This window comes from Canis aureus, chromosome 35, assembly GCF_053574225.1.
Source record: "Canis aureus isolate CA01 chromosome 35, VMU_Caureus_v.1.0, whole genome shotgun sequence".
Taxonomy (NCBI): domain Eukaryota; kingdom Metazoa; phylum Chordata; class Mammalia; order Carnivora; family Canidae; genus Canis; species Canis aureus.
Genome location: NC_135645.1, coordinates 6,606,095 through 6,630,883, shown reverse-complemented (window position 1 = coordinate 6,630,883; position 24,789 = coordinate 6,606,095). Strand labels below are relative to the sequence as shown.

At 38.0% G+C, this 24,789-nt stretch overlaps 1 protein-coding gene across 6 annotated transcripts in view; it reads right to left on the bottom strand.

Moving 5' to 3' along the window:
- Nucleotides 1–24,789, bottom strand: part of POLQ (DNA polymerase theta) — a 124,041-nt gene that overhangs the window by 36,707 nt on the left and 62,545 nt on the right. For all 6 annotated transcript variants that reach the window (XR_013372535.1, XM_077884440.1, XM_077884439.1 and 3 more), the window contains exons 17-19: nt 22,714–22,857; nt 21,427–21,623; nt 13,678–13,918 (exon numbers count right to left, since the gene is read on the bottom strand). Coding sequence is in view for 5 of the 6 variants with exons in the window: in XM_077884440.1 (XP_077740566.1) it covers nt 13,678–13,918; nt 21,427–21,623; nt 22,714–22,857 (582 nt within the window). In the remaining variant the exon portion in view is untranslated. The remainder of the gene's footprint in view (nt 1–13,677; nt 13,919–21,426; nt 21,624–22,713; nt 22,858–24,789) is intronic.

Here is a 24,789-nt window from a genome sequence, read left to right as displayed (position 1 = left end):
GTCATGTTATATCAGTTTATCCAGGATGTTCATTGGAATATTAGTCTCAAAGATACTCTATGGAAAGGGTAGGGTTGAGAGACACTGTGTACTGCGATTTCTAGCACTTTATACTGCTTTTGGATAGTCATGATGCCTGTTAATTTAGTAAATGCTCTGAGAAGACCAAAAGCAAAGAGGACTATTTAATTTTGTATTAACTGGAAGTCTGAATTATTTGACCACAAACCCTCTGTTTTATATAAACACTTATTAACATCCTGAATAGTATATGTCCATAGAATGCACTATAGGAAATACTGTACTAAATCATTAAGAAAAAATCCATACCAAAGACCTCGGCTTCCAGTACTATGGATCACTAGGACTCTGAACAATCCTGGCCTGTCCTTCCTAGCTCCACACACACACATTTTTTGAGGCACTGCTGGTCTCAATCAGCAGGAGAAATGTCCAGGGACACCCATAACCCCTACCAAAAGCAAACAAACAAGTGATGGCCTCTAATTGTTAGGAGGAGTTTACAGGCAGTCAGAATCTGTTTTTAAGGACCTGGACCTAGAGCAGAAATTCTAGGATATGGGACCAGAGAAATCAGAAACTAGGGTCAGAACAAGAATAGTAAAAGCACCACAAAATCAGAGTGACAGGCAAAGTCAGAGGGACAGCCTAGATTCTTGGGCAGTAGGAAGGAGCAGTACTGTCATAGGAAATTCTATAGCCAAAAGATTTAGGGGATATATACCTTCGGAGAAGCTAATTCTCAGACTTCTGTTCTAAACCAAAACTCTCAAGGGAGGCTGGTGTGGTCCTTGGATGAGGTGTATGTGGTATGTGGCAGAGGCAAGAGCAAAACCTTTTTTAAGGAAAGAATTCCCCAAGCTAGGCCTACAGGGCTCCATTGATCAAACCTTGTATGAACTCACAAAGGATATGAAAAATACAAGATAGCAAAGAAATACAAATAATATTCAGCAGAAACAACAAAAGGCAGATTTAGACCTGTATGAATCACAGATATAGGATCTTAGAACAGAATACAGAAGACAGTTATGAGTGAATTATTTATAAAATAAAAAAGAGATGAATAGAAACAAAGTAAAACAGTAGGAAAGTATAGTATAAATATACCAATAATCACAATAAATTGGCAAAATTGCAAAAAAAATGGTTAAGTTTCAAAAATAAATTAATAAGCTATGCTTTGTTTATAACATACACCTAAAGCATAAGGACCTAGAAAGGTTAAAAGGGATAGAAAAAAATATGAAGCAAATATTAAGAGAAAGTTGATGTTGCTATATCCATTCCAGAGAATAAACTAAGATTAAAAATCATATTAGTGGTAGAGCTGCTCATACTGATAGGTTTAATTCATCAGGAAAATAAATCAATTTAAAACATGTATGCAGGAGGAGGGGCAAGATGGCAGAAGAGTAGGGTCCCCAAATCACCTGTCCCCACCAAATTACCTAGATAACCTTCAAATCATCCTGAAAATCTATGAATTCGGCCTGAGATTTAAAGAGAGAACAGCTGGAATGCTACAGTGAGAAGAGTTGGCGCTTCTATCAAGGTAGGAAGATGGGGAAAAAGAAATAAAGAAACAAAAGGCCTCCAAGGGGGAGGGGCCCCGCGAGGAGCCGGGCTGAGGCCGGGGCGAGTGTCCCCAGGACAGGAGAGCTCCGTCCCGGAGGAGCAGGAGCTGCACCAACCTTCCCCGGGCGGAAAGGGGCTCCAGGGAGGTGGAGCAGGACCCCAGGAGGGCGGGGGAGCCCTCGGGCTCCCTGGGACACTAATAGACACCTGCGCCCCGGGAGAGTGCGCCGAGCTCCCTAAGGGCTGCAGCGCGCACTGCGGGACCCGGAGCAGCTCGGAGGGGTCGGGCGGCGGCTCCGCGGAGGGGGCTGCGCGGCGGGAGCGCGAATCCAACAGCGCAGGCCCCGGAGCACAGGGCGCCGGGACACAGCCCGGATCCGGCCTCCCCCCGGGACAGGCAGAGGTCGGGAGGGCCCAGGACAGCAAGGACACTCCAGCTCCGCCCTGGAGCCTCCAGGCCCTGCATACGGAGTTATGCGGGGAGTTACCGCGGAGCTGACTCCAGGGCTCCAGAGCTGGCCTCACCACTGCAGTTGTTCCTCCTGGGGCCTCACGGGGTAAACAACCCCCACTGAGCCCTGCACCAGGCAGGGGGCAGAGCAGCTCCCCCAAGTGCTAACACCTGAAAATCAGCACAACAGGCCCCTCACCCAGAAGACCAACTAGACGGACAAGTTCCAGGGGAAGTCAAGGGACATAAAGTATACACAATCAGAAGATACTCCCCTGTGGATTCTTTTTTTTTTTTTTTGCTTTTTGATTTGTTCACTTCCCCCACCCCTTTTTCCTTTCTTTCTTTTTCTTTCTCTTTTTCTTTTTTCTTTTTCTCTTTTCTTTCCTTCTTTCTCTCCTCTCCTTTTCCCAATACAACTTGTTTTTGGCCACTGTGCACTGAGTAAAATGACTAGAAGGAAAACCTCACCTCAAAAGAAAGAATCAGAAACAGCCCTCTCTCCCACAGAGTTACAAAATCTGGATTAAAATTCAATGTCAGAAAGGCAATTCAGAAGCACTATTATACAGCTACTGGTGGCTCTAGAAAAAAGCATAAAGGACTCAAGAGACTTCATGACTGCAGAATTTAGAGCTAATCAGGCAGAAATTAAAAATCAATTGAATGAGATGCAATCCAAACTACAAGTACTAACGACAAGGGTTAACGAGGTGGAAGAACGAGTGAGTGACATAGAAGACAAGTTGATGGCAAGGAGGGAAACTGAGGAAAAAAGAGACAAACAATGAAAATACCATGAAGATAGATTAAGGGAAATAAACGACAGCCTGAGGAAGAAAAACCTACGTTTAATTGGGGTTCCCAAGGGCGCCAAAAGGGACAGAGGTCCAGAATATGTATATGAACAAATCATAGCTGAAAACTTTCCTAATCTGGGAAGGGAAACAGGCATTCAGATCCAGGAAATAGAGAGATCCCCCCCAAAAATCAATAAAAACCGTTCAACACCTCGACATTTAATAGTTAAGCTAGCAAATTCCAAAGACAAAGAGAAGATCCTTAAAGCAGCAAGAGACAAGAAGTCCCTGACTTTTATGGGGAGGAGTATTAGGGTAACAGCAGACCTCTCCACAGAGACCTGGCAGGCCAGAAAGGGCTGGCAGGATATATTCAGGGTCCTAAATGAGAAGAACATGCAACCAAGAATACTTTATCCAGCAAGGCTCTCATTCAGAATGGAAGGAGAGATAAAGAGCTTCCAAGACAGGCAGGAACTGAAGAATATGTGACCTCCAAACCAGTTGTGCAAAAAATTTTAAGGGGGACTCTTAAAATTCTCCTTTAAGAAGAAGTTCAGTGGAACAATCCACAAAAACAAGGACTGAATAGATATCATGGTGACACTAAACTCATATCTCTCAATAGTAACTCTGAACGTGAACGGGCTTAATGACCCCATCAAAAGGCACAGGGTTTCAGATTGGATAAAAAAGCAGGACCCATCTATTTGCTGTCCACAAGAGACTCATTTTAGACAGAAGGACACCTACAGCCTGAAAATAAAAGGTTGGAGAACCATTTACCATTCGAATGGTCCTCAAAAGAAAGCAGGGGTAGCCATCCTTATATCAGATAAACTAAAATTTACCCCGAAGACTGTAGTGAGAGATAAAGAGGGACACTATATCATACTTAAAGGATCTATCCAACAAGAGGACTTAACAATCCTCAATATATATGCCCCGAATGTGGGAGCTGCCAAATATATAAATCAATTAATAACCAAAGTGAAGAAATACTTAGATAATAATACACTTCTACTTGGTGACTTCAATCTAGCTCTTTCTATACTCGATAGGTCTTCTAAGCACAACATCTCCTAAGAAATGAGAGCTTTAAATGATACACTGGACCAGATGGATTTTACAGATATCTACAGAACTTTATATCCAAACTCAACTGAATACACATTCTTCTCAAGTGCACATGGAACTTTCTCCAGAATAGACCACATACTGGATCACAAATCGGGTCTGAACCGATACCAAAAGATTGGGATCGTCCCCTGCATATTCTCAGACCATAATGCCTTGAAATTAGAACTAAATCACAAGAAGTTTGGAAGGACCTCAAACACGTGGAGGTTAAGGACCATCCTGCTAAAAGATGAAAGGGTCAACCAGGAAATTAAGGAAGAATTAAAAAGATTCATGGAAACTAATGAGAATGAAGATACAACCCTTCAAAATCTTTGGGATGCAGCAAAGCAGTCCTAAGGGGGAAATACATCGCAATACAAGCATACATTCAAAAACTGGAAAAAACTCAAATACAAAAGCTAACCTTACACATAAAGGAGCTAGAGAAAAAACAGCAAATAGATCCTACACCCAGCAGAAGAAGAGAGTTAATAAAGATTCGAGCAGAACTCAACGAAATCGAGACCAGAAGAACTGTGGAACAGATCAACAGAACCAGGAGTTGGTTCTTTGAAAGAATTAATAAGATAGATAAACCATTACCCAGCCTTATTAAAAAGAAGAGAGAGAAGACTCATATTAATAAAATCATGAATGAGAAAGGAGAGATCACTACCAACACCAAGGAAATACAAACGATTTTAAAAACATATTATGAACAGCTATACGCCAATAAATTAGGCAATCTAGAAGAAATAGACGCATTCCTGGAAAGCCACAAACTACCAAAACTGGAACAGGAAGAAATAGAAAACCTGAACAGGCCAATAACCAGGGAGGAAATTGAAGCAGTCATCAAAAACCTCCCAAGACACAAAAGTCCAGGGCCAGATGGCTTCCCAGGGGAATTCTATCAAACGTTTAAAGAAGAAACCATACCTATTCTCCTAAAGCTGTTTGGAAAGATAGAAAGAGATGGAGTACTCCCAAATTCATTCTATGAGGCCAGCATCACCTTAATTCTAAAACCAGACAAAGACTCCACCGAAAAGGAGAATTACAGACCAATATCCCTGATGAACATGGATGCAAAAATTCTCAACAAGATACTAGCCAATAGGATCCAACAATACATTAAGAAAATTATTCACCATGACCAAGTAGGATTTATCCCCGGAACACAAGGCTGGTTCAACACCCGTAAAACAATCAGTGTGATTCATCATATCAGCAAGAGAAAAACCAAGAACCGTATGATCCTCTCATTAGATGCAGAGAAAGCATTTGACAAAATACAGCATCCATTCCTGATCAAAACTCTTCAGAGTGTAGGGATAGAGGGAACATTCCTCAACATCTTAAAAGCCATCTACGAAAAGCCCACAGCAAATATCATTCTCAATGGGGAAGCACTGGGAGCCTTTCCCCTAAGATCAGGAACAAGACAGGGATGTCCACTCTCACCACTGCTATTCAACATAGTACTGGAAGTCCTAGCCTCAGCAATCAGACAACAAAAAGACATTAAAGGCATTCAAATTGGCAAAGAAGAAGTCAAACTCTCCCTCTTCGCCGATGACATGATACTCTACATAGAAAACCCAAAAGCCTCCACCCCAAGATTGCTAGAACTCATACAGCAATTTGGTAGCGTGGCAGGATACAAAATCAATGCCCAGAAATCAGTGGCATTTCTATACACCAACAATGAGACTGAAAAAAGAGAAATTAAGGAGTCAATCCCATTTACAATTACACCCAAAAGCATAAGATACCTAGGAATAAACCTAACCAAAGATGTAAAGGATCTATACCCTAAAAACTATAGAACACTTCTGAAAGAAATTGAGGAAGACACAAAGAGATGGAAAAATATTCCATGCTCATGGATTGGCAGAATTAATATTGTGAAAATGTCAATGTTACCCATGGCAATTTACACGTTTAATGCAATCCCTATCAAAATACCATGGACTTTCTTCAGAGAGTTAGAACAAATTATTTTAAGATTTGTGTGGAATCAGAAAAGACCCCGAATAGCCAGGGGAATTTTATTTTATTTTTTTTAAACTTTTATTTATTTATGATAGGCACACAGTGAGAGAGAGAGAGAGAGGCAGAGACACAGGGAGAGGGAGAAGCAGGCTCCATGCACCTGGAGCCTGACGTGGGATTCGATCCCGGATATCCAGGACCACGCCCTGGGCCAAAGGCAGGTGCCAAACTGCTGCGCCACCCAGGGGAATTTTAAAAAAGAAAACCATAGCTGGGGGCATCACAATACCAGATTTCAGGTTGTACTACAAAGCTGTGGTCGTCAAGACAGTGTGGTACTGGCACAAAAACAGACACATAGATCAATGGAACAGAATAGAGAACCCAGAAGGGGACCCTCAACTTTATGGCCAACTAATATTCAACAAAGGAGGAAAGACTATCCACTGGAAGAAAGACAGTCTCTTCAATAAATGGTGCTGGGAAAATTGGACATCCACATGCAGAAGAATGAAACTAGACCACTTTCTTTCACCATACACAAAGATAAACTCAAAATGGATGAAAGATCTAAATGTGAGACAAGATTCCATCAAAATCCTAGAGGAGAACACAGGCAACACCCTTTTTGAACTCGGCCACAGTAACTTCTTGCAAGATACATCCACGAAGGCAAAAGAAACAAAAGCAAAAATGAACTATTGGGACTTCATCAAGATAAGCAGCTTTTGCACAGCAAAGGATACAGTCAACAAAACTAAAAGACAACCTACAGAATGGGAGAAGATATTTGCAAATGACGTATCAGATAAAGGGCTAGTTTCCAAGATCTATAAAGAACTTATTAAACTCAACACCAAAGAAACAAACAATCCAATCATGAAATGGGCAAAAGACATGAAGAGAAATCTCACAGAGGAAGACATAGACATGGCCAACATGCACATGAGAAAAATGCTCTGCATCACCTGTCATCAGGGAAATACAAATCAAAACCACAATGAGATACCACCTCACACCAGTGAGAATGGGGAAAATTTATAGCAGCAATGGCCACAATAGCCAAACTGTGGAAGGAGCCTCGGTGTCCATCGAAAGATGAATGGATAAAGAAGATGTGGTCTATGTATACAATGGAATATTACTCAGCTATTAGAAATGACAAATACCCACCATTTACTTCAACTTGGATGGAACTGGAGGGTATGATGCTGAGTGAAGTAACTCAATCGGAGAAGGACAAACATTATATGTTCTCATTCATTTGGGGAATATAAATAGTAGTGAAAGGGAATATAAGGGAAGGGAGAAGAAATGTGTGGGAAACATCAGAAAGGGAGACAGAACATAAAGACTCGTAACTCTGGGAAACGAACTAGGGGTGGTGGAAGGGGAGGAGGGCGGGGGGTGGGGGTAAATGGGTGACGGGCACTGAGGGGGGCACTTGATGGGATGAGCACTGGGTGTTATTCTGTATGTTGGTAAATTGAACACAAATAAAAAATAAATTTATTAAAAAAAACATGTATGCATCTAATAAAATGGTCTCAAAATATATACAGTTAAGCTATAGTTAAAACTGAACTACAGTGAAAATTAGATACAAGTTGGATTTTTTTTTTTAATTTTTTTTTTTTATTTATGATAGTCACACAGAGAGAGTGAGAGAGGCAGAGACACAGGCAGAGGGAGACGCAGGCTCCATTCCCCGGGAGCCCGACATGGGATTCGATCCTGGGTCTCCAGGATCGCGCCCTGGGCCAAAGGCAGGCACCAAACCACTGCGCCACCCAGGGTTCCCTTAGATACAAGTATTAAACAAAACTTGTTTAATAGATTTTTTTTAAAGATTTATTTATTTATTTATTTATTTATTTATTTATTTATTTATGAGAGTGAGAGAGAGAGAGAGAGAGAGAGAGAGAGAGGCAGAAGCACAGGAGGAGGGAGAAGCAGGCTCCATGCCAGGAGCCTGATGTGGGACTCAATCCCGGGACTCCAGGATTGCACCCTGGGCCAAAGGAAGGCGCTAAACCACTTAGGGATCCCCAACTTAATAGATTTTTATAAAATCTACATCCAGAAGCAAACAGGTGACTCAGTCGGCTAAGATTTGACTCTTGATTTCAGCTCAGGTCATGATTTCAGGGTCCTGGGACCAAGCCCCACATCAGACTCCCTGCTCAGTGGAGAGCTTATCTCTCTCTCTCTCTCTGCCCCTCCCCTTGCATTCTCTGTCTCTCTCTCAAATAAATCAATAAATATTTTTAAAATAATAATAAAATAAGGGCGCCTGGGTGGCTCAGTCAGTTAAGTATCTGCCTTCAGCTCAGGGCATGATCCCAGGTCCTGGAATGGAGTCCCCAATCACAATCCTTGCTCAGCTGGGAGCCTGCTTCTCCCTCTGTCTGCCACTTCCCGTTTGTGCTTGCTCTCTGTCAATTAAATGAATAAAATCTTAAAATAAAATAAAATATTCTGCATCTAGAACTAGAATATACATTCTCTTATGTACACATAGGACATTTACACATAGTTCAGGATTTAGGTCACAAAGCAACACCAAAAATTTTAAAGAATGAGTATTACATAGTTATGTTACTTAACCACAATACAATTAAGTTAGAATATTAAAAAATACAAATTAAAACATTTCCAAATATTTGGAAATTGAAAACCAACCTTCTAAGTAACATGAATCAAAGTGTCATAACAGAAAATGTTAATAAATATTTAAGATAAAATGAAAACATTACATTTCAAATTTGTGAGATATAATGAAAGTAGAGTCTTGAGGGAAGTTTATAGCTTTTAATACCTAAATTAGAAAAGGAAAAAATGATTTGAAAACCAAAGAGTTTAGTGTCATACTTATGAATTTAGAAAAAGGGCTGCAAAATAAAGTCAGGAGAACTAGAAGAAAAATAATGTTGGCAAAAATTCAAAAAATAGAAAATAATAATAGGAAAGATTAAAGGCAAAAGTTGGGTCTTTAAAAGACTGAAAAATTGAATCCTCAGTCAAACAGTGAGGCTTTAAGGAGCTTAGGGGTATTGCTCCTCAGCAGAAGCCCAGGGCAGAGAAGGGCTTATCTCAAAGAACTTTAGGAGTGTAGACTTCTCTATTAAAGAGAATCATAAGAAGATTCACAGAGGACCTACACAGTTTTAAAAGAAATCTATTGGGATCCCTGGGTGGCGCAGCAGTTTGGCGCCTGCCTTTGGCCCAGGGCGTGATCCTGGAGACCCGGGATCGAATCCCACGTCGGGCTCCCGGTGCATGGAGCCTGCTTCTCCCTCTGCCTGTGTCTCTGCCTCTCTCTCTCTCTCTCTGGGTGACTATCATAAATAAATAAAAAAAATTTAAAAAAATAAAAAAAAAAAATAAAAGAAATCTATTGATAGAAACACTGGATGTGAAAGAGAGGCTGAAAAGTAATACAAAATGTAAAGAGACCGTCAGTTCCGGGGACCCTGCATGTGGGAGCAGTCACTCCCCACTCCTTCCCCCTAACCCCTGGAAACTATGAAACTACCTTGTGTCTATGGAATTGCCTATTCTCAACATTTCATATAATCATACAATATGTGGCCTTTTATGTCTGGCTTTTTTCACTTAGCATAAAGTTTTCAAGGTTCATGTAGCATGTATCAATACTTCAATTCCTTTATATGGCTGAATAATATTCAGTAGTGAAGATGTACCACTTTTTGTTTATCCTTTCTTCAACTGATGAACACAGGTCATTTTTTTTTTTACTATTATGAATAATCCTGCCAAAATCATTTGTGTAAAAGTTTTTGTGTGGATATACGTTTTCTGGTTTGTTTTGTGGAAATTTCTAGGAGTGGAATAGCTGGGTCATGTGATATCACATGGGTTATCACATGACCCAGCTATTTTGTGGAACTGTTGGACTTACACAAAGCGGCTGCTGTACCATTTTACATTCCTACCAGCAATGAATGGTGATTTCAGTTTCTCCACATTCTTGTCAATACTTGGCCATCTTTTTGATTCTAGCCATCCTAATGGGTGTGAAGTGGCATCTTATGGTTTTGATTTGCAATTCCCTCATGACTAATGATATTGATCATTTTATGTGTTTACAGGTTTTTGCTTAAATTTTGATTACATCAATAAAAGTACTCATTATATGAATATCTCATTTAATTTATACGCTCCAAATACTTTGCTAGATTAAAAAAAAAGACTGAAAAATTGGATAAACTTCTAAGTAAGATTAAACAATATGATGAAAGAAAAAGATAACGGATAAACCGCAGATACATAAAAAAATTTTAAAAATGAGCAATAGTTTAATGATAATAAATTTAAAAATCTACATGGAAGGGGTAATTCCTAAAAATATAGTTTATTATAATAAAAATATAGTTCACCAAAACAAAATTAAAGATATAATGGAATAATCTTACAGTTATTAAAGAAATCAAAGTAATAGTTAAAAATATTTCCACAGGGATGCCTGAGTGGCACAGTGGTTGAGCATCTGCCTTTGGCTCGGGGTGTGATCCTGGGGTTCTGGGATTGAGTCATGCATCAGGCTCCCTGGAGGGAGCCTGATTCTCCCTCTGCCTATGTCTCTGCTTCTCTCTGTCTTTCATGAATAAATGAATAAAATCTTAAAAATATATATTTCCTATATATTTTATATATATATATATATATATATATATATATATTTATTTATTTCCACAAAGAAACAGTTTGTAGGCAAAACCTACCAAAATTTCAAGGAATACATCATTTCTATGATACAAAAACTCCTCCTCCAAAAAAAAAGAGGTTATATTTATCAACTCATTCCATGAAACTAGAGCAACTTTCTTATCAAAAACAAAACACAAGAAAGAAAAATTACATTTTATAACTGATGAATTGGCAAAGTTGAGAAATATGAATCAGCAAGATTTCTTTCACATTGCTATTTGAAGAGTAAACTTATACACTATTTTGGAAAACAATTTAGCATAATCTTATAAAGTTGAGTATTTCAATTCTCATGACAGAGTAATTTTACACTCAAAAGAAATTCTTGCTCACATGTACTAGGATATATGTATAAGAATGTGTATACAGAACTACTTGCTATCGCAAAACAAAATAAAAGTAGATACAACCCAAACATTCATCAACAGTAAAATAGATTAATTTTGGCACATTCACACAGTGATATATTACACAACAACGAAAATGAATAAATTATAGATTCTTGCAATAACATGCATGAATCTTATAAACATGATGCTGAGAAAGAAAAGCAAGTCCCAATGTGACAGGTGTTTTACAAAGTTCAAAAACAAGCAAAACCAAATAATATATTGTTTGGACCTATATATGTGCTAAAACTTTTTCTAATTAAAAAACAAAATTTAAAATAAAATAAAAAATAAGAGAATGATAAACATAAAAATTGGGATGTGCAAGAAAGGAGCATACAGGTAGAAAAATGTCTGTTACTAATAATGTGAGTTAACAGTTATTATATATTAAAATAATAATAAATAATAAAAAGACTATACATGGACCAATGATATTGTACATGAAAGAAAAATTATGACAAATACAAATCTGTACAGCTGGGATCCTTCAAAAAAGAGAGAAACCAACTCACTCTCGTCCCTAGAAAATCATCTATATTCAAACCACTCCAGAAAGGACTTAAATGATCCATGTGAAGAGAACAGGATATTTGGTCCTGAGTCACATCAAGCTAAGACACACTGTGATTAAAATTTAGTCAAACCCAAACAAAAATCAGCTTTCTAGTGGGAGAAGTCAGCTGTCAGAACATACCCATCTAAGAGGCAAGAGAATGAGAAAAGAAAAAGGATGAAGATTCTGGAGATCCTCAAGTACATCCTGAAATAATTATTTCCAAACAAAATTTGACAGCTGTTTACATTCTCTCCAAAAATTTTATCTCAATGTACTTCCTTCAATTCTACGGACTCTGAATAAGAAAGACTCTGCACTGTACAAGAATGCATTTAATATCTATTAGGCACCCACTTTTGAAAATATCGCCTACAGAAGGAACTTTCAAGGCATACTGAAATTGTAAAAGTTAAAAATAACAAGTCTATAGGGCTTCTTTTACTTTTCTGGAAAGGAAAACCAGTTTCCTTTTTCTATAAGTGAAAAATTGTCTTTAAGTAGTGGAAAGTTCCCTCCCAAAGATATTGAAAGCTTTTAGTTCTGATAATGGGCAACAAATGTTCATAAAAAGTTACAGACTAATCCACATCACCATCACCAAATTGTTAGTGTCTGGGAACTACACAGATTATCCAGGACACCTATCCTAAGGGCAGACCAGACTGACTGAGTAGGAAAGAGAGCTTCGTTCATTCAGCATTATCATCCATTAATGTAGAAGCAGTCCTGTGGCATATGTTGGCATACTCCAACTCCCTGGCCTGCCTATACTGGCTGAGAGAAATGGAGTTTGAAATATTTCAGCACAGGTTCAAGATCTGCTAATTAACATCGCTTAAGCAAGTCTCCTATGAACAAACAAGTCAGTCTGACCTTTATATTATTCTAACCCAGTGATGCAGGAGAGAACATTACTATTATAACACAGTAATGAGAACCTACTCTGGCAAACACTGTGTTACGTTTGCTCTCATTTAATATTTATAATATTATAAGCAACAGATTTAAAGAGTGTCAGTATGGACGCCTGAGTGGCTCAGCAGTTAAGTCTCTGCCTTCAGCCCAGGGCACGATCCTGGAGTCTAGGGATCAAGTCCCATATCAGGCTCCCCGTGTGCAGCCTGCTTCTCCCTCTGCCTGTGTCTCTGCCCCTCTCTCTCTCTGTGCCTCTCATGAATAAATAAAATCTTTTTAAAAAAATTAAAAACTTTAAAAAATAATAATAAATTAAAATTTAAAAAAATTTAAAAAGAGAGTATCAGTAACTTGCCCAAGGCTTCTCATTAATAAGTGATACAGCCTAGTTTCAAACCTGATCTATGTGAATTCATCAGTCTGCTGTTTCTAGTATTTATTAATCAGGCAATAAGTTCATGGTTTAAATCTTCTCCCAATGAAGTCAACTTTGTTCCACTTTATCATATGGTATGTTCTCTGAAGTCCAGGTACTCACTCTGGGCCAGCAGACTGCACAATAAATCCACGGTATTTATCATTACATAAAAAAAGATTAACATGAGTATCCTTTGCCAGAGAATTAACTATTTATAGTTCTAAAAAGAAAAAGTTCACTTTTTAAATTCCATGACAGATTAGATTTTAAGAGTGAATAAAAATCATTGAATAAATTTCAAATACAAAATTAGCAACAAATAATAAAATGTCACTAATTCTCTTCATTACAATAGAGTCTAAGGTCTCCAAACTATAGTCAAATCAGGGCCAGGTGCCTGTTTCCATAAATAAAGTTTTACTGGAATACTCATTTTCATAGTGTCTATGGTACTTGTGCTTTGATGGCAGAGTTGAATATTTATGATTGAGACAATATTTATGATTCTGCAAAGTCAAAAATGTTTAATGTCTGTCCTTTTACAGAAAGTGTGTTGACTTCTGTAGTAGACAATCCAAAAACAAGAGTTTACTTTAGAAGTGTGATAAAGAATAATAAAGACCGTGATAAAAAGAAACTAAATATAAAACCATGACCAGTCTGTAACAGCATAAAAATGTCAACAACACTGTTTTTACCTTGAAGGTTTTCCTTCTTCAACAAAGAATTGAGTTGATTCATGGCATTGAAGGCAAGAATCGACTCTACAGATGCTCTGTATCGCCCAGAATGCTCAGTGTTGACATTCAGCCCCAGGCTCTGAATTCCTTGTCCAGTCTCTATCCCTTCCAAGAGGAGAAGCTCATGAGGAAGAAAACTGGAAACAATGCTGTGAAGAGTTGGCTCCTTAGAATCTGGATCTAGCAACCAGCATGCCACCTGAATGGATTCAAAGACATTTGTGCACATTTAAATTAGAAGGGGAAATCTCACTCATTTTCACTTAATACTATTTCAGTGGTCTTCCTAAAAGAGGAGAAGGAAACAATAATCGTAAGTTGTATCAGGACTCATTTTTGGCACTAATAAGAGCAGTTTTCAAAGAAGGAAAACTTAAAACTTTTCCATTCCTACAACATTCCTGCTGATCTGGTTCTGAAATTGGCTTGAAAGTCAAGTGCCTCTCAGATAATTAAAACCGTATTTCTGAAAATGTAGATGGAATCTTTTCCACTAAGGCTGATTTTGGCTAAGCTACTATAATAACAATGGGCCTATATAAGTTTTAGGTTTTTAAAAATTTTTCAACATCATGAGAAGTGAAACATAAATGTTTTACCATTAAAAGTTTATACTCAAAGTTTCAGAAAGCCTCTAGGCTTTCCCCCCAGGATGAGGGCCTGCCAACAGGACCATGCAACAAATCATTTGATTGCTTTTTTTTAGCTCCCCTGCGAGACTAGAAGACTTGTACTGTCTAATACTAGGTGTATAGTGTCTAATACTAGGTGATCTAGCAGGTCAAAGCTAAATTAGAATAGGGAAATCTAAGCCCTCTTCATAATTCTGACAATTAAATGACTCATTACTTCTTCTGTAGGTTAAGAATGTAGTTTGATAGGGGAATGTGATATTGTAATTACAGTAAGAAATATGAACTTGGTCTTTGTCCCCATTTCTAGCACGGAACTTCTAAAACCCTGGAAACTTTCTAAACTGTGAGAGATAAAGGTATCTTTTGTTATGTTAATGAAGTTACTTAAGGCTGGGAGTTGGCTGCCAGAGGAACTAACCTTGTGATTGGAGGGCTAGAACTTCCAGTCTTGCCCCCTGACCTGTTGGGAGGAACCTGGAGGTTGAACTGATCAGGGATGGCCAATGATTGAATCAATTGTGCCAGGACAGGGTTTGGAGAGCTTCAAGGTTTGTGAACACGGAGGTGCTGGCAAGAGTGGTAATCCACTGAGTGCATCAGTATTATTAGATTCTTGAGGAACTTTTACTAAAATGGATTCCGAGAGGAATTTTGGAGGAGTGTTTGGTTTTGGATGCTGCAGAATGGAAGAGCACAGGGTTGATGTAGGACCCACATCTCACTACGGTACAATTGAAGTTGAGTGTATGTGATCCAGACACAAGGGAGTTTATTCCTATGGGAACAGCTAGCCTGGTGCCCTGGATAAAAGCCATTGTAGTCCGTTTATCTTGAGAAGATAACTATCCCTCTTTTATTCTTCATATGCAAGCCATATGGGACTGCTTTATGATAACTAGGGTATTTATCTGCTGAAATCTACCCATTACCCAGATCATAGTAAATGCTGTGGTTTAAAGTGGCTCCTTTCACACAGGTACCCCATATAATCCTAATGTTGCAAAACTGAGGGATAGTTTGGAAAGCCTCATTATATTGGTCTTCTAAACTTCCTCTCATTGGCCTTAGAGATGGTAATAAAAACATTAGGTGTATTAACAAGAGAATGGGAAGAGGCAGGGAGAGGTCAAGAGACTTCCCAACAAGGTAGAAATTTTTAAAAGGTTAAGAAATAAGGTGAATATGAAGAAAATATTGACAGGAGCAAGAAAAAGAGGAAATAGAAAGGGAAGAGTCTCAGGACTTACCCTAGCAGGGTGGACATCTTTAGATGGTTATTATGAAATGTGATGAATAAAATGGGTACTGATAGATTAAAAAAAGATTTTAATAAAGCACCACCAAAGGCTGGGTGGGTCAAAGCAACTCCCTTCTAGTCCCCCAACATTAAAGCGCCCCAAACAACACTGGTCAATTTACCATAATTCGGAGAAATTTCAAAATCTTGAAGACAGATCTCTTTACAATCTCTTTACAATGAGAAACCTGACCAGCAATCAGTGTTAGGCAGATTAATCAAGTTAAAGACTGATAAAAGGGATTGGGGGGGGGGGGGGTCCCTTGGCTCAACACTTACCTGGTGACTCCAAGCCTTTCAGACAAGAGTAGGTAAAACTTTCAGGAAGTGGAAAAGAAAAGTTTCCAGGACTCCTTGATGGGAGATACAGGAACTGAGATACCAAAACCCACTGAAGCCCTGACTTGGGCTACAAGGGTAAAAATGTAACAGTTGACAGGATTATATAAATTGGAATGTTTAAGCAGATATTATGTAAAGAAATTGTATCCACTTGGGGTACCTAGTTACCTCAGTTAAAGGGTCTGCCTTCGGCTCAAGTCATGACCTTGAGGTTCTGGGATTGAGCCCTGGCTCCCTGCTTAGCAGGGAGTCTGCTTCTCCCCCTGCCCTTCTTCCTGCTCATTCTCTCTCTCTCAAATAAATAAAATCTTTTTAAAAAGAAAGGAAGTTGTACCTCCTTTATCTGAATATTTTATGGTTATAAGTGTTATATCTGTCTGGGGAACACCTTCCTTACCTAGTTTCATAAAACCAAAACATGTTGATGAAATCCTAATGGAGGTTATAATTAGAAATATAAGGGTTGATAGAATTAAGGAAAAAGTCTGAGGAGAATCTCTGTTTGAACAGGCTTTAGATGAGGTGGTTGGGTCCCCACCTGACTGCATTATGTCTGACAGAGGAATATGCCCCGTAATTAGTATTATAAAACACAAAGCATATAAATCCTACCCCTTAAGCAATGTTAAATGGACATGCTCAGTATGAACCAATAAGACTGCCTGAGCCTGTACAGTGTAGAATGAAGCTCAAGCGCTGGTAGGCACAAATTCTTTGTGCAGTAGCCCTATGTGAGACTGGGGCTAATGACAAGAGTCTGTGAGCATCTCCCAACAGTGACTACTGGGGCTTTAAATAAGAGAATTTCCATTTGAGGGTATTTGTGGCCTTGTTATCTGACATGATTAATTGAAGCTATTCTATGACTAAAGGATGTAACATAGCCTTGAAACCTGAAATACCCACCCAACATGGGTGATATCTGAGAAATGCTCTAATGGAGATGGCAGTGCCCAGTAGAGTTCCATAATAAAATGGAAACACATTATACAGGATCATGCTGACTGGGGAATGCAAAGAAGAGATACTCAAGAGCAGGGAGCCTCTTTTCTCTTAGGCTTGACTCTGGAATTGTGTGAGGAGAAGCTGGTGGATTCTACTGTCACTTGGACAGTGCTCTATAAACAGCTCTTGACTGACTGAAAAGAGCTGCTAGGTTTGCAGATAGTAGTTCCAAAGTGAATGAACAATACCTTCTTTTGGAAGGTCATCCTTCTATTCAAAGAAGATAGAAACAGATCATCCTGGTGTGCTGAATTGCATGCTATTTTCCTAGCAGTGATGAAAGAATTGAATAGCTGGGAAAAGGCCCTATATATATGGATTTTCACTGGCTCATGAATAATGCCCAACAGCCTGCCCAAAATGTCAGTCAAGATGGCAACAGAGATCTGGCCTGCTAAAGGGATGCTCTTTTGGGACACAGTCCTATGGAAATTTGAAGGGGTGCATTAAAGTAGGGCACATTAATGCCTTTCACAAGAACTCCCTTCTAGATTTATAAGGTGACTAGAATCATCAAGCAGATGTCTCAGTATGCCCGTTTGAGATGGTTGCTTGGGTCCATGAAATGAGTGGACATGGTTTGCTGCATCAAAGCAGAGATGGGTAGAATCTAGGCATATACCTCTTGTACCCACTGAGGCACAGAATGCCAAAACAAACTTACTTTATAGGTCAACAAGAGAGAGACTACAGATTGTTATTTGGCAAATTCCCCAGTAGGAAGGCCAGGAATATAGCTGGCAGATGAGACTAATGCTAGCAGCCTTGGGGAGGTACAAATGCGTCCAGATAGGAACAGACATGGACACTGGACCATGCTTTGCTTATCTAATTGTAGGTGCAAATGCTCTGAGTCCTATAAAAGAACCAGAACAGAAAACACTGCACCAGTTTGGATGGTGGACCATCATTTCTTCAGACCAAAGCCCATAATGTTCAACAATGGGTAAAGAGATATCCTTCTCAAGTACTACTAGTTTGACAGAAAACTGGAATGGGCAATTAAAACACAGGCTGTCTAAAATGGGGGGGGATAAAGGCAGGAAGAGCTGGCTTATATACCTTCATGAGTATGTGCTCCCACTCAACATGAACATGAGTGGGGCTAAAGGAGTGTCCCACTGGATATAGTTCTCTGTCGGGTCTGGGTTCCTAAGGGTGGGGAAGGTGTTGATATACTTTCTTCCTCACATCACCTCAACTTTTTTCCTCTTAGCTGATGCAGGGGTCACAGGACCAGGACTACAAGTATTGGGCTGGAAATGGTTGTTTCCTAAGCAAGAAACTATAATCATGCCAGATGGGGTGAAGGCACACCCGGCCCCATCAGGCCCTTAGGAACTGTAACATAAAAGTTAAAAGTATAGAAGGAAAAATAGTAGCTATGAGTAAGAAATTAATAAATGGGTTATATAATGAAGAAAATCCAATAGTAACACCTCAAGAGAGGCTCTAAGCAAGAGATGATATTGTCTCTTAGCTCAGTTATGCCAGATACCTGAAAGAGTGAAGCTCTATATTGTGGACACTCCTCTTGCTTTTGGAACCTGGTAAAAATCAAATGGAAGCTTGCAAACCTGGGAGACATTTTCCATATGATAATGATGATAAACTGAATAGTTAATAACTGAATGGGATGTTAGTAATGTGCCAACTTCCTTTGATTTTTACTATTGTTTTGCTATAACAATCATGTTATAATAATCGTGTTTAAATACCAGGGGTGGACTGTGATACTGTGATTCATGATAAGAAATGTGTATTTGGTCTTCATCTTCATTTCTAAAATCCTTGAAATTTGCTAAAATGAGAGGGAGATGAAAGATGTCTGTTGTTATGTTAATGAGGTAGCTTTTTTTTTTTTTTTTTTTTTTTTATTCATGATAGGCACACAGTGAGAGAGAGAGAGGCAGAGACACAGGCAGAGGGAGAAGCAGGCTCCATGCACCGGGAGCCTGACGTGGGATTCGATCCCGGATCTCCAGGATCGCGCCCTGGGCCAAAGGCAGGCGCCAAACCGCTGCGCCACCCAGGGATCCCATGAGGTAGCTTTTGAATGACCCTAGGTCACATCACCTGAGAATGAAGAATGGCTGCCAGGAGAACCAATCCTGTGACTGGAGGGTTGGAACTTCTAGTCCTACCTCTCCTGGGATGAGGGAGGGGATGGAGACTGCACCACTGGCCAATGATTTAATCAATCATTCTAGTATATGAAGGCTCCATAAAAACCCAAAACACAAGATTTGGAGAGCTTCCAGGTTGGTGAACACATGGACATGCAGGGAGAATGATGTGTTTGAAGAAGGTATAGAAGCTGTGCTCCTTCTTACACTCCTGACCCTATGTATCTCTTCATCTGGCTGTTGATTCATATCCTTTAATATCTTTTTGTAAAAAAAACCTCAGTAATCTAGAGAATAAACTGGTTTTATGAGCTCTGTAAGCCCTTCTAGCAAATTAATTGAACTCAAGGAGGAGGGTGGTGGGAACCTTTGATTTATAGCTAATGGGTCAGAAGCACAGGTAATGACCTGGGCAGATAGTGTCAGAATGAGTTCAATTTTAGAATAATCAGCTGATACACAGAGAATTGTTGGAGCTACAGGGACCCACATTAGAAATTGGTCATCAGGAACCTTTTAGAGAAGATAGAATAAGGTAGTTTGATGTAAAAGTTGGTAAATGTTTCTTAGAAGAGATTTTTAAAATAAATAGTTTATCTTCTTATATCAAAAGTGTTGTGATTGGGCAGCCCCAGTGGCTCAGCGGTTTGGCAGCGCCTTCAGCCCAGGGCATGGTCCTGGAGGTGACCCAGCATCGGGTCCCACGTCAGGATCCCTGAATGGAGCCTGCTTTTCTCTCTGCCTGTGTCTCTGCCTCTCTCTCTGTGCCCCTCATGAATAAATAAATAAAAATCTTAAAAAAAAAAAAAAGTGTTGTGACTGATAAAACCAATTATGGGATATTTCAAGTAGTTTATGCAAAAAGTGCTATAGTTAATCTGAGATGGTATAGTGGTTTTAATAAGAAGCTCATATTACACATATTCTCATTTTGGACTCTGGAACATCAAAATTAAGTGATAACTTTTTTTTTATATTCAGTAAACGTCAGTTTAAAAACTACATAGAACTTAACCCTAGCTTGAAAAGGACAGTAGCTTCAGCTTTCTGAAAATGTCTTTGAAAATCTTCCCCAAAAAGCTCAAGAAACTAAGAAACCAAAATTTATCCCATTATTGATTATATTGCTAATAACAAACAAGTAGTATTATATCTCAATTCAAAATTAATATTTCATCCACAATAGCCAAACTGTGGAAGGAGCCTTGATGTCCATCGACAGATGAATAAATATGTGGTATACACACACACACACACACACACACACACACAATGGAATATTACTCAGTCATTAGAAAGGACAAATACCCACCATTTGCTTCGACATGGATGGAACTGGAGGATATTATGCTGAGTGATGTAAGTCAATCGAAGAAGGACAATCATTATATGGTTTCACTCATACAGAGAGTATAAGAAATAGTGAAAGGGATTATAGGGGAAAGGAGGGAAAATGAGTGGGAAAAATTAGAGGGTGACAAAACATAAGAGACTCCTAACTCTGGGAAATGAACAAGGGGTAGTGGAAGGGGAAGTGGGCAGGGGGATGGGGTGACTGGGTGACAGGCACTGAGGAGGGTACTTGATGGGATGAGTACTGGGTGTTATACTATATGCTGGCAAATCGAACTTTAATTAAAAAAAATATATATATAAAAAACAATAAAATTAATGTTTCATATGCCTCACGTATCCAGTATCCACAGGGGGAAAAATGATATCTCTTTGAGAACTATGATATTGTAAATAAATGTCTTGTGAAAATGTATTATACTACAAAATGTATGTTACAATAACATAAGTTACCCTTTGATTAATAACTCAGTCATCATCATGAGAAGTGTATAATGCTTTGCTATTATAATAGCGAAGATCTCATGGGCTAGTAATCTGTCCCTATGCTTAACGACCCTAACTACTATTTTTTTGGATGTCTTATATCTACACATTTTTCTTATTTTCTGCTTCTGTCTTCACGGATATTTGAAATATCTTGCTATCATATATTTAAATCTGACAGTTCTCATTTCATTTCTAATTTATTATGAGACAGAAAATTTAAAACACAACCAAAACAGAAAAATTTTAAATCTCTGAGGAAAGATATGAACTTTAGTGCTTGGAATTTTTGGAATCTATTTTTATCTACACAGACGTATTTGGTGCATAACATTCTGTTCTGAGTGAATGAGATTAACTGGATAGAGAAGTGACTACTCTAAATATCAAGTCATTTAAGAATTAACACTACATGTTAAAAAAATTTTTTTAAGTAAGGTAAAAGTTAAATAAGACATGAAACCTTAGGATCTTCATAACTTTGTTCCAGGGAGATACCACAAGACAGAAGAAGAATTTTATAGCTCTGGATGAAGTCATAGATGATAATAGAACGTTTTTTATCAGATTCCTCTTGAAAGCAGGATAGAAGGTACGACATTCTGTCTTTCACAGTCAGGCTTGGATCCAGAGACGGTGGGACCAAACTGGAACTAATTTCTTTAAAGAAACAAACAAAAAGTCTTTTAAGGCAAAAATTACATCTATTCATTTGAAGCAGCGTTTTTTTAATGAAAAGATTGAAAAAGACTCAGAAGCCTAAGGGTCTAGTTCCACGGAACCAATAATTGAGCATGACCTTATTCAAGTCATGTTGGCTATATAGATGAAGTACTTCGTATTGTAAAAATTAAGGCATGTGCCATGTAATTTATAATGCTCTACTTAATTAGGTGAAATTTTTAAATATCAAGATTTCTAAAATTAAATTTACATTTCTCAGAATAAGGAATTAAAAGCATAAAAGTTATTTTGAAAGGAATTTTTTTTTTGTTTTTTTTTGTTTTTTTTTGAAAGGAATTTTAAATGAACTCCTTTTTAAAAAGATTTAGAAAAAAATAAAAAATAAATAAAAAATAAAAAGATTTAGTATGAACAATAATGTTACATCTAAAAAAAATAAAACTTCAAGTATCTACTCAACACAACACATTCTCCCTCAAAACCACCGAAAATATTTCATGCTTATTCAGGAATAGACATTATATGGCATTCTTTAAAGTGTTTACTTATTTATTTTGCTCCTGTCTACAACCAATCTATCAGCTAGGTAATGCAACAACTGTAATCAGATCACAAGGCTTTTCCAGATCATATCCTCTAATTCCACAGACATCTGCAAAGGCTGTAGATGTTCAGCTCATTAATATTTCTAGGTAAGTTCCAGACCCAGTCAATAACACGAAAAAAGTCTGAGAAGAAACTCCTACGTTCCAGTCTTCAAAAGCAAACCCTCAAAGTGGCCGGGGAGTCCCTAAGTCTCCATTACCCCTAAGAAGAAAAAATAGTATTAGTAGCCCATGTAATAAGTAGAGAGGAGTAAAGGTGATCCTTTAGACATTCATTCTAGTTAATATATGAGATAATGTACACATATCCACTATCCACCCCCCCAATTTTTTAAGAGTAAAAATAAATTCTAGTTAAGTATCAGGAAATTAGGTCAACAAATTCTCAACAAATAGGTCACTATCCTAATAGAGATTATATTAAAATTATGTGATGATTAAGCCAAATAGTGATTACTTACCAGGATGCTTTTGTTCCTTCTGCAATGAAAAATAATAGGCATCTCTTCCACCCCAGCATACTGCCAGACCAACCAGCAGAATATCATCACAACCTTTAACAGGAATGCCATCATCTCTATTAGGGGTTTCCTGAGGTGAGCTAACTAAGTAAATCAAAAGTGAAATAGTTAAAAATCTCAAAACAAAGTCATTAAACTGAATGTTAAAAAAGCAATGATTATAATAAAAAACTATTTGGCAAAATTTCCAGATCCCTAAAATATGCATTATTTGGATGGTCATTTTTAGTTATATGTAAAATCTTTCTAGATTTTAAATGTAGTATTACATTTTTTTAAAGCTGCATTCTGAATTGCTATAACTCAAACAGGAATAAAGACCAAAGTATAAAAATTGTGCAGTGACCTCACAGCAATTCTTTTAAGACTATTTATTTATTTATTTAACAGAAAGAGAGAGAGAACAAGTAATGGGAACAGCAGAAGAAGAGGGAGAAGCAGGTTCCCTTCTGGGCAGGGAGCCTGATATGGGGTTTGATTCCAGGACCCTGGGAACATGACCTGGGCCAAAGGCAGGTGCTTAACCAACTGAGCCACCCAGGCACCCCAAAATCAGCCATTCTAAATACAAAGAAACTCCAAAAAATCAAACATCTTACTTCTTGGTGAAGAATCTGATATGAATTTGAATTTGGAGCCAACATATATTCTAAAATAAGGCATCTCCAACTTTAGAGATACAGGTCCAAAATCAATCTATCTTATTTACAATTATATCCCCAATACCTTGAAAATAAATGGCACATATTTGTTAAATTTAAGTGAACAATTTTATCCCTCTAACCCCACCACAATGTGCTCAATTTTATATATGTTGAATGAAAAATGGAAAGTACTAATCAATATAAAAGTATATAAAACTTGTCATTAATACATGTGCTCCATAACTTAAGTGTGCATTGACAGACAAATGAATAAGGAAGATGTGGTATACATATACAATGAAATATTACACTGCTAAAAAAAGGGATGAGAACTTGGCATGTGAGGTAACATGGACCTAAAGGGTATTATGCTAAGTGAAATAAATCAGACTGAGAAGACAACTAACAGATGATTTTACTTCAGATGTAGAATCTAAAACAAAAACACACAAATGAATAAACAAAAAGTAGAATCAGGCCCATAAATACAGAGAACAAACGGATGATGGTTGCAAGAGGGAATGTGAGGTGAGAGTTTGGGCAAAATGGGTGAAAGGGAGTGGGAGAGACAGGCCTCTGGTTACGGAATGAATAAGTCATGGGAATAAAAGACACAGCATAAAGAATATAGTCAATAATACTGTAATAGCAGTGTATGAGGACAGATGGTAGCTATATTCGTGGTAAACATAGTGCTATGTATAAACTTGTTGAATCACTATGTTGTACACATGAAGTTAATATAACATTGCATGTCAACTACACTCAAAAAAAAATTAAAAACAAAACACATGATCCATGAATTGAAGATCAAATACTCAAACTTTTTTTTTTGCTTTGACAGTTTGAAGAGTTTTCTTTTTTTAATTTTTTTATATGTGTATTTTTTATTGGAATTCGATTTGCCAACATAGAGTATAACACTCAAATTTTATGAAAAAGTTCATTCATAAATGCAGAGATTTAAGAAATCTGATCAAATCTTCAATTTCCACAGCATGTTGTCAAGCTGACTACAGCAATTCCCCATGAAACAGAATCCTTATTGTCATGAAACAAGATAGGAATATACATACATGGCATTATTTGACAAAAGGTTCAATTCTTTAAAACTTGGAGGGGCTCAGTAAGGCTTTGGGATCAACATTTTGGCATAGAATTCATGAACATTAGTGGAGATACAAGCCTACTTGAGAGAAGTACTGAAAAATGTAGCTAATGTACGTTGTTAAAAATATAGTGCCTATTTTCTATGTCCTTTTGTGATTATACAAGTGAATGTGGATATTATAATTTAATATAAAATAATTCATGAGCACTGATTATTAATAAAAACCATGATGCTATACTATTAAGATACCAAAAAGGTGAT